The sequence below is a fragment of the Nerophis ophidion genome, linkage group LG10 (genome assembly GCF_033978795.1).
Source record: "Nerophis ophidion isolate RoL-2023_Sa linkage group LG10, RoL_Noph_v1.0, whole genome shotgun sequence".
Classification (NCBI taxonomy): domain Eukaryota; kingdom Metazoa; phylum Chordata; class Actinopteri; order Syngnathiformes; family Syngnathidae; genus Nerophis; species Nerophis ophidion.
Window position 1 is genome coordinate 62287078 of NC_084620.1, and position 11596 is coordinate 62298673.

The window sequence follows — 11596 nt, forward strand, 5'->3', positions numbered from 1 at the left end:
CAGTTTTTGGTGACAAAATTGTGGTAATAAGTCAGCTTTTACCGGAGACACCAGTGGAGCTACCGTCCTGCTGCAGCGCGTGACTTCCCTCAGAGACTCTGGCGTCAACACACCCGTGGCCACACCCCTCCGACTTTCAGGTACTGTACAATCTCACTAAAACAATAGGGAGATAAGGGATTTTCCAGAATTATCCCAGTTAATGTGTCTAATAACATCTGAATCGCTCCCACTGCAATCGCCTTTTTTTTCTTCTTCTTCTTCTAGTCCTTCATTTTAAATTTCCTCATCCACGAATATTTCATCCTCGCTCAAATTAATGGGGAAATTGTCGCTTTCTCTGTCCGAATAGCTCTAGCTGCTGCTGGCTATGATTGTAAACAATGTGAGGAGCCCGACAACCCGTGACGTCACGCGCACATCGTCTGCAACTTCCGGTAGAGGCAAGGCTTTTTTATTAGCAACCAAAAGTTGCGAACTTTATCGTCGATGTTCTCTACTAAATCCTTTCAGCAAAAATATGGCAATATCGCGAAATGATCAAGTATGACACATACAATGGACCTGCTATCCCCGTTTAAATAAGAAAATCTCATTTTAGTAAGCCTTTAACCTTCCTGTTATGTTACAGCGTAATGCTAGGCTAGCCGTTGACCTGTTAAAGTCAAAAATTAAAGTCCCACCGATATTCACACACACTCGGTGTGGTGAAACTATCCTCTGCATTTGACCCATTCCCATGTTCAAACCCCTGGGAGATGAGGGGAGAAGTGAGCAGCAGTTGTGACCACGCCCGAGAATCATTTGATGCTGAGTGCCAAGCAGGGAGGCAATGGGTCCCATTTTTATAGACTTTGGTATGACTCGGCCGGTGTTTGAACCCACGACCTTCCAGTCTCAGGGCGTACACTCTATCCACAAGGCCACTGAGCAGGTCTGTTATTTTATGGTTGTATGTTACAGTATGATGCTAGGCTAGCTGTTAACCTAGTTGTTGGCATATTACAGATTATTGGTCCTGCTAGACACCAGCAACTATTTATTAATACCAACTTAACATTTGACAACCAAACAATTACCCAAGGCGACTCGGTAAAGAATCTATCTTCGACCCAACTCTTTCGTTTAAGTCACACATCAAGAGTGTGACTAAAACGGCCTTCTTTCATCTCCGTAATATCACTCAAATGTGTTCCATTTTGTCCACTAGCGACGCTGAGATCATTATTCACACGTTTGTTACGTCTCGTCTCGATTACTGCAACATATTATTTTCGGGTCTCCCCATGTCTAGCATTAATAGATTACAGTTGGTACAAAATGCGGCTGCTAGACTTTTGACAAGAACAAGAAAGATTGATCATATTACGCCTGTACTGGCTCACCTGCACTGGCTTCCTGTGCACTTAAGATGTGACTTTAAGGTTTTACTACTTACGTATAAAATACTACACGGTCTAGCTCCATCCTATCTTGCTGATTGTATTGTACCATATGTCCCGGCAAGAAATCTGCGTTCAAAGAACTCCGGCTTATTAGTGATTCCCAGAGCCCCAAAAAAGTCTGCGGGCTATAGAGCGTTTTCTATTCGGGCTCCAGTACTCTGGAATGTTCTCCCGGTAAGTTAGAGATGATACTTCAGTAGAAACATTTAGGTCCCATCTTAAAACTCAGTTGTATACTCTAGCCTTTAAATAGACATCCCTTTTAGACCAGTTGATCTGCCGTTTCTTTTTTCTGCTCTCCCCCCCCCTCCCTCGTGGGGGGGGGGGGCAAAGGTTCAGTGGCCTTGGATGAAGTGCTGGCTGTCAAGAGTCGGGACCCAGGGTGGACCGGTAGCCTGTGCATCGGTTGGGGACATCTATGCGCTGCTGACCTGTCTCCACTCAGGATGGTCCCCTGCTGGCCCCACTATGGACTGGTTTCTCACTATTATGTTAGATCCACTATGGACTGGACTTTCACAATATTATGCTAGATCCACTTGACGTCCATTGCACTGGTCGCCCCAGAAGGAGGTAGGGGGTGTCCTGTCCAAGGTTTCTCATTGTCATCCCACTGGGTTGAGTTTTTCCTACCTTCAGTGGCCTAGTGGTTAGAGTGTCCGCCCTGAGATTGGTAGGTTGGGAGTTCAAACCCCGGCCGAGTCATACCAAAGACTATAAAAATGGGACCCATTACCTCTCTGCTTGGCACTCAGCATCAAGGGTTGGAATTGGGGGTTAAATCACCACAAATGATTCCCGGGCGCGGCACCGCTGCTGCCCACTGCTCCCCTCACCTCCCAGGGGGTGGACAAGGAGATGGGTCAAATGCAGAGGACAAATTTCGCCACACTTAGTGTGTGTGTGTGTGACTATCATTGGTACTTTAACTTTTCCTTGCCCTGATGTGGGATCTGAACCAAGGATGTTCGTTGTGGCTTGTGCAGCCCTTTGAGACACTTGTGATTTAGGGCTATATAAATAAACATTGATTGATTGATTGATACAGCATGATTCCAGGCTAGATGTTTAGCTTCCTGTTAGAATAATGCAAGGGAACTTTGTTGTTATTGCATTTTAAAAGTAGAAGGGCTAGGGGTGTTACTGCATGACCCTGCCAAAGCCAATGCAGATGGAGCCGAATTGTAGATAAGATTGTTTTGGTTAGGGCGATCAAACACATATTAAGTTAAAGTACCAATGATTGTCACACACACACTAGGTGTGGTGAAATTTGTCCTCTGCATTTGACCCATCCCTTTGATCACCCCCTGGGAAGTGAGGGGAGCAGTGGGCAGCAGCGGGGCCGTGCCCGGGAATCAATTAAGGTGATTTAACCCCCCAATTTCAACCTTTGATGCGGAGTGCCAAGCAGGGAGGTAATGGGTCCCATTTTTTTATAGTCTTTGGTATGACTCGGCCGGGGTTTGAACTCACAACCTACCGATCTCAGGGCAGACACTCTAACCACTAGGCCACTGAGTAGGTTATTGTTTGTGTGCTCTAGTTGTCCATTCTGGCACTCAAATGTATCATAATTTTGCCTTGCAGAGGGGAAAGCTTCTCTGAGAGATTATCCATGTTGAAATTCAGTTCAGAACTTGCCAAAGTCTGACTTCCCACAGCTCTGCCCATTCTTCAATTATTTGTGGCAGCTTAAAGGTACCTTTAACGGCTCCCGGCTGTTTGCTTAGCCTCATTTTAGAATATTATTAATAATAATAATGAATGCAATAATTTGCTTTTTGTAGGTGGCTAGCAATGCAGCTAATGGTAGCAATGCATTCTGTCTCTAAATCCCTGTACAAATCCCAACAATACTTCATTTACATTCCGCAACCTGTATAATAAACAAACTGTAGCGACATTGTTATTGTAAGTGCAAATACAGAGGAACTCTTTTTTCCAGCGTGTTAACACATCATAAATGTATTAGCCGTAAACTATCTACTGCGTCAGGAGCTGAATGGCTTTTGAGTTTGTAATGCACAACACTACGATACGACACCAATCTGCAACATTAATCTGCTTCACATTGTTGCTCGGATTAAATAAAATGAGAAAACATTTCTTCTACATATAAAAAGTGCAACATCAAACAGGTAGAAAGGTTTTGTTAAGAAACCAATTCTAAGCCTTATCTTATTCAGTTTTTATTTTATATATGTTGACCACATTAACCCTGGCAATGGACACTGTGTGTATAAGTATGTTATTGTTCGCATTCATGACTGCCTGGTGTTGCACTCATCAGCCTAGTGGTGGCTCACATCCATCACACACAGAGCTATTTTCTATTTTGGGGCAGAATTATTATAGTGTTCACAATTTTAAAAGGATAAAGCCATTGTTTTCAAATTTGGTAAATAAATAACCAGAAAATGTATAATTTGTTGTTTTCTTACTGTACCGAAAATGAACCGTCCTGTGACCTCTAAACCGAGGTACGTACCAAATCGAGATTTTTGTGTACCGTTACACACTTAAGTATTAGGCGATGATATATTCATGTGGAGCTGTCGAACGTCACCTCTATAGCGTTATTTACTTGGACATTAAGACACCTGCATAGTTGGGTAAAATCCATGTTATTAGAACATTTAAAACAGGTTCTACAGGTCATTCACAACTCAATGGGGATAAACGTCAGAGCAACAAAAGCAGCATAGAGAATTTTTGTTTTGTTTTCAGGAACGTAAAAATACCGAAAACATACAGGGAGGCGCTAGTGTAGTAAATAGAGTCGTCATTTAAAAAAAAATTGTCAACACTGTGTTGAAATCAGTCACTCTCCGTTTATATATGAAAAGCAGCAAGTATGGTTAAAGTGTGATGCTAAGCTGGCTGTTTACCTTCCATTCTGTCCTTGTCCTTTTGGAGGCGCTGCAGCTGTTTGAGCAGCTTTCGTTTCTTTTTTCCAGACAAAGTGATGTTGGCTCTTGGACTAGTACTGAACAACAAGTCAAACTGTAAAACACTTGTTTAAAAACATTTGATCTTTCTGAGCGAATAAGTGACTGACTTCCTCTTCCTAAGGTGATGGATGGTGATGAGGCCTTCGTCTACCACGGCACCAACGATTTGATGTTTCTTCTTCTTCTCTCGCCCCAGAACTCGTCGCCGCTTGAAAAGTTTCTTGCCCAGTTCCTACAAGAAGACAGTGAAAGCTCATGTGAATGTATACAAATATAATGAACATTGTTTGTAGATCCTGTAATAAAATCTTGAGCGTATATACGACTTTCAAACTACAAATGAAGTAATTCCTCCATTTAAAATCATTACATGGCTGTTTTGGAATACTTCACCTGCCGTGAAAATATAGACAGCCACAGTGGAGAAAGAATATTGCCTAATGTACCAAACGTGCTGCCTGCAGACAGCAGCTATAGAAAGGCAACACATCGAACAAGAAATTGCATCTACAGAAGCACCAGCCATTACTAATTCCGAGGTAAGTTAAAGTTCTCTTGACAAACTAAACTAATTACCCTTTTCATTTAGCATTATTGACACAAATACTAACTTGTTAATGAGGAAGATATAGCATGCTAAGGGGGTTAACACAATGTGAAGAATAGAAGCAGATGCATAACGCTTTATGTTTTACTATAAGACTAAAATAAAGGCAGCAAATTCCAACAAAACACACCTCCAAACATTCTTGCAAACAAGTTGTGAACAATTGTCCAATACATGTTGCAATTCAGATCCTTTATTTTATTTGAAAATCTTAAAAATAAAATGTTTTTTATCATTTATTTAAGTTCTGATCTGAGCCACTTATCTTCTTGTCGGTTGTGTTGCAGGTTTAATAACAGCAGACTGCATCCGGAACCGTACTCTTATCATTTATTCAGAAACAATTCAGTTATCTATTTATTTTTTATTATGTAAAACAGTGTTTTAAATCTGCAAATGATGTGTTGTTGTTGAGTGGCGGTGCTGTCTAGACCTCTTCCATATCAGTAGGTGGCAGCCGGTAGATAATTGCTTTGTATTAGACAATCTCCCTGCGATGAGGTAGCGACTTGTCCAGGGTGTACCCGCCTTCCGCCCGATTGTAGCCGAGATAGACGCCAGTGCCCCCCGCGAGCCCATAAAAGGGGAAAAGCGGTAAAAAATGGAAAAGTAGACAATCTCCTACGGCACACCAGACTGTATCTCACGGCACACTAGTGCCGCGGCACAGTGGTTGAAAAACACTGCAGTAATGTATTTATTTATAACTGCACCTTATTGCTTTTTTTATCCTGCACTACCATGAGTTAATGAAATTCCGTTCTTATATGTATTGTAAAGTTCAAATTTGAACGACAACAAAAAGGAAGTCTAAGTCTCTCTCTTAGTTAGCATTCTAGCTAGCTGGTGTAACGACTCTTTCGTGTTTACAAGCTTTAAAACGATACAATGGAATGGAAAGATAAAACGCTCACCTTCTTTTATCGACAGCTAAATATGCAGATATTGTTTTGATAAGAGAGGAATTCTTACTGTTTTGGGTCTGTTTATCTTCCCTCCCGGTGGAGACATGATGGTCCTCACGTGTACTGCTTCTTCTGCGGTCCAATTGGGAACATTACGCCAAGGATGGCGGCTCTCTGCTGCCACCAGCAGGTCGTTGTTGCAAGTTAACCTAGCTGCGGCCTTCTCCATTGTTGGCATCGCAACGAGCAGCCTGATGATCTCTTTGTTGTTTTATAGCAGGGGTCACCAACCTTTTTGAAACCAAGAGCTACTTCTTAGGTCCTGATTAATGCAAAGGGCTACCAGTTTGATACACACTTAAATAAATTGGCCAGAAATAGCCAATTTGCTCAATTTACCTTTCATAAATAAATCAATATATAAATAAAAAATGGGTATTTCTGTCCGTCATTTCGTCGTACATTTTTTTTCCTTTCACGAGAATAAATGATGAAAAAAACACTTAATTGAACGGTTTAAAAGAGAAAACAGGAAAAAAATGAAAATTTAATTTTGAAACGTACTTTATCTTCAATTTCGACACTTTAAAATTAAAAATTCAACCAAAAAAAAGAAGAAAAAAACAAGCTAACTCGAATCTTTTTTTTTAATTAAAAAAAGGATTTTATGGAACATCATTAGTAATTTTTCCTGATTAAGATTAATTTTAGAATTTTGATGACATGTTTTAAATAGGTTAAAATCCAATCTGCACTTTGTTAGAATATATAACAAACTGGACCAAGCTATATTTCTAACAAAGACAAATCGTTATTTCTTCTATATTTCCCAGAACAAGATTTTTTAAAAGAAATTCAAAAGACTTTGAAGTAAGATATAAAATTGATTCTATATATTTTCCAGATTTGCCAGAATACTTTTTTTGAATTTTAATCATAATATGTTTGAAAAAATAATTCGCAAATATTCTTCGTCGAAAAAACAGACGCTAAAAAGAAGAATTAAATCAAAATGTATTTATTATTCTTTACAATTAAAAAAAAATTACTTGAACATTGATTTAAATTGTCAGGAAAGAAGAGGAAGGAATTTAAAAGGCAAAAAGGTATATGTGTTTAAAAATCCTAAAATCATTTTTAAGGTCGTATTTTTTCAATAAAATTGTCTTTCTGAAAGTCATAAGAAGCAAAGTAAAACAATAAATGAATTTATTTAAATCAGTCAAGACCAAGTCTTTAAAATATTTTTGGGGATTTTCAAATTCTATTTGAGTTATGTCTCTCTTAGAACTAAAAATGTCAAGCAAAGCGAGACCAGCTTGCTAGTAAATAAATACAATTTAAAAAATAGAAGCAGCTCACTGGTAAGTGCTGCTATCTGAGCTATTTTTAGAACAGGCCAGCGGGCGACTCATCTGGTCCTTACTGTGACTTCTACAATATTAATTGAACAAATTGCAAAAGATTCAGCAACACAGATGTTAAAGCAGACAACATTTAGCAGTGTGTGTGCGCAGCGCTCATACTTCCTAAAAACCCGTGACGTCTTGCGTACACGTCATCATTACACGACGTTTCGAAGACGAAACTCCCGGGAAATTTAAAATTGTAATTTAGGAAACTAAAAAGGCCGTATTGGCATGTGTTGCAATGTTAATATTTCATCATTGATATATAAACTATCAGACTGCGTGGTCGGTAGTAGTGGCTTTCAGTAGGACTTTAAATACGCAGGCTTTTCACCTTGGTGCTGTTATATCTGCCATCACCACTAGAGGGCGTGTGACTTCTAGAAAATGTTTTTTTTTATTTATTTTTTTGTCCTGTCCAGCTACTCAGGCAAACCATATAGTTGATGTAGATGCCCACATCGGCTGTTCAGATTTACTTCACAAAAGAGAAGTGTAGGATACTTCTCTTGTTGCTTTATTTGCATTTGACTTTATTAAATGTATTTATATTATCATTTGGTGCAGCCGGGCCGGAGCAGGAGGGGATGGAAAGAGAAAAAAAGGAAGACTTCCAGAAAATAAACTTTCTTGATTTTCCTTGTTCTTTGTTTTGGTCGAAGGTTTTTGATCGCCAAGACAAACTTGTTACGTTGTGATATTGGTCTCGCACTGTGGTTGGAACTTGTGAGGAGTGCTGACATGTTGACTGCGAAGCTTTAGGGACTGGAAAGTCGCCGGCTTTTTCCACGCTGCATGTGCGGAAAAATGAACTTCTCCGCTCAATCTGCACTTTGGAAACAACACGTTTAAATTTCTCACACGGTTTTTGTTTACGTTTCTTGTACATGTTTTAACCTCATTTTCAAATGGGCATTTTATTACAACATAACACACCGGAAGTCATGAAATGGGCATTTTATTGCAAAAAAACCCCACCGGAAGTCATGAGATAGGCATTTAATTACAAAATAGCACACCGGAAGTCATGAAATGGGCATTTTATTACAATGTAACACACTCCAATGTGTTACTTTGTAATAAATTTGCAAGGTCATGAAATGGGCATTTTAATACAAAGTAACACACCGGAAGTCATGAAATGGGCATTTTATTACAATGTAACACACTCCAATGTGTTACTTTGTAATAAATTTGCAAGGTCATGAAATGGGCATTTTAATACTAAGTAACACACCGGAAGTCATGAAATGGGCATTTTATTACAAAAAAAAAACCACCGGAAGTCATGAGATAGGCATTCAATTACAAAATAACACACCGGAAGTCATGAAATTGGCATTTTATTACATTGTAACACACTCCAATGTGTTACTTTGTAATAAATTTGCAAGGTCATGAAATGGGCATTTTAATACAAAGTAACACACCGGAAGTCATGAAATGGGCATTTTAATACAAAAAAACCCCACCGGAAGTCATGAGATACGCATTTAATTACAAAATAACACACCGGAAGTCATGAAATGGGCATTTTATTACAATGTAACACACTCCAATGTGTTACTTTGTAATAAATTTGCAAGGTCATGAAATGGGCATTTTAATACTAAGTAACACACCGGAAGTCATGAAATGGGCATTTTATTACAAAAAAACCCCACCGGAAGTCATGAGATACGCATTTAATTACAAAATAACACACCGGAAGTCATGAAATGGGCATTTTATTACAATGTAACACACTCCAATGTGTTACTTTGTAATAAATTTGCAAAGTCATGAAATGGGCATTTTAATACAAAGTAACACACCGGAAGTCATGAAATGGGCATTTTAATACAAAAAAACCCCACCGGAAGTCATGAGATACGCATTTAATTACAAAATAACACACCGGAAGTCATGAAATGGGCATTTTATTACAATGTAACACACTCCAATGTGTTACTTTGTAATAAATTTGCAAGGTCATGAAATGGGCATTTTAATACAAAGTAACACACTCCAATGTGTTACTTTGTAATAAATTTGCAAGGTCATGAAATGGGCATTTTATTACAACATAACACACCGGAAGTCATGAAATGGGCATTTTATTACAAAAAAAACCCACCGGAAGTCATGAGATAGGCATTTAATGACAAAATAACACACCGGAAGTCATGAAATGGGCATTTTATTACAATGTAACACACTCCAATGTGTTACTTTGTAGTAAATTTGCAAGGTCATGAAATGGGCATTTTAATACAAAGTAACACACCGGAAGTCATGAAATGGGCATTTTATTGCAAAATAACACACCGGAAGTCATGAGATAGGCATTTAATTACAAAATTGTCAGGCTTGGGCTGTGGATCTTTGTGCTTCCTCGATGCAAGGATGATGTGGGACGAGTCAGGCATGAATGTAAGTACATGGTTGTTTATTTAATAAACAAATAAACAACAAAAAGCGCTCATAATGGAGGAAGAAACTTGGCTAAACAGTACAAACGTGAAACCAAAACACCTGCTCGATGGCATGAAATGATGGACATAAACTAAAGGACTTTGCACAAAAACAATTGGCTATGAATGATAATAAACTATAAACAAAACTAGCACAAAGGCAGAAAATACAAAAACTTACACGACATGGAACTATGGACAAGGACATGAAGGAGGTGCATCATGGGTCGGGTGCGTGCGCATGTGTGAACTAATACGTTGGCATGGAAACAAACAAAACCAGGAAGTGCACAACGTCACTGAATGTCCAAAATCAAAAACATAACATGACAAAACAAAACATGATCCATAGGTGTGACAAAAATAACACACCGGAAGTCATGAAATGGGCATTTTATTACAATGTAACACACTCCAGTTTGTTACATTGTAATAAAATGGCAAGGTCATGAAATGGGCATTTCATTACAAAATAACACACCGGAAGTAATAAAATGGGCATTTTATTGCGAAAAAGCACACCGGAAGTAATAAAATGGGCATAGCTTGGTTGGTAGAGTGGCCGTGCCAGCAACTTGAGAGTTGCGGGTTTGATTCCCGCTTCAGCCATCCTAGTCACTGCCGTTGTGTCCTTGGGCAAGACACTTTACCCACCTGCTCCCAGTGCCACCCACACTGGTTTGAATGTAACTTAGATATTGAGTTTCACTATGTCAGTGTTTTTCAACCACTGTGCCGCAGCACACTAGTGTGAGATACAGTCTGGTGTGCCGTGGGAGATTATGTATTTTCACCTATTTGGGTTAAAATATTTTTTGAAAACCAGTAACTATAGTCTGCAAATGATGTGTTGTTGTTGAGTGTCGCGCTGTTGAGAGCTCGGCAGTGACCGTGTAATACTCTTCCATATCAGTAGGTGGCAGCCGGTAGCTAATTGCTTTGTAGATGTCGGGAACAGCGGGAGGCAGCGTGCAGGTAAAAATGTGTTTAATGCTTAAACTAAAAATAAACAAAATGCGAGTGCCCCTTAAGAAAAGGCATTGAAGCTTAGGGAAGGCTACGCAGAACGAAACTAAAACTGAACTGGCTACAAAGTAAACAAAATTTGAATGCTGGACGACAGCAAAGACTTACTGTGGAGCAAAGGCGGCGTACACAATGTACATCCGAACATGACATGACAATCAACAATGTCCCCACAAATAAGGATAAATACGACTTTTGATTGATTGATACTTTTATTAGTAGATTGCACAGTTCAGTACATATTCCGTACAATTGACCACTAAATGGTAACACCCCAATAAGTTTTTCAACTTATTTAAGTCAGGGTCCACGTTAATCAATTCATGACTGAAATATTCTTGATTGCTAAAACTAAGTAGATGCGGGAAATATCGCTCAAAGGAAGACATTTAACTGCTCCAGGAAATTACCAAAAAAACAGAAAAAGCCAGCAAAATAGGAGCCGAGACAAGAACTAAAACACTACACACAGGAAAACTCAAAATAAATCAGGGTGTGATGTGACAGGTGGTGACAGTACACCTACTTTGAGACAAGACCTATTTTGCTTGGTTATGGTTTAAAGTCTTATCCAACAATTGCGACAACGACGTTTTACTGTCAACTGAGATTTGTTAGTTAATGATTTCTGCTGGTGGTGTGCCTCTGGATTTTTTCAACGCAAAAAATGTGACTTGGCTCAAAAAAGGTTGAAAAACACTGACCTATGTAAAACGCTTTGAGTCACTAGAGCAGGGGTCACCAACGCGGTGCCCGTAAGGACCAGATTAGTCACCCGCTGGCTTGTTCTAAAAATA

At 39.2% G+C, this 11596-nt stretch overlaps 1 protein-coding gene across 1 annotated transcript in view; it reads right to left on the reverse strand.

The window, feature by feature from the left end:
• LOC133561137 (uncharacterized protein C11orf98-like) overlaps window positions 1–6134 on the reverse strand; it is a 7209-nt gene extending 1075 nt beyond the window's left edge. Inside the window, exons 1-3 of the mRNA XM_061914386.1 lie at window positions 5979–6134; window positions 4507–4631; window positions 4337–4434 (exon numbers count right to left, since the gene is read on the reverse strand). Of these exons, the coding sequence (XP_061770370.1) occupies window positions 4337–4434; window positions 4507–4631; window positions 5979–6017 (262 nt within the window). The 5' untranslated portion in view covers window positions 6018–6134. The remainder of the gene's footprint in view (window positions 1–4336; window positions 4435–4506; window positions 4632–5978) is intronic.
• Window positions 6135–11596: the final 5462 nt, after the last annotated feature.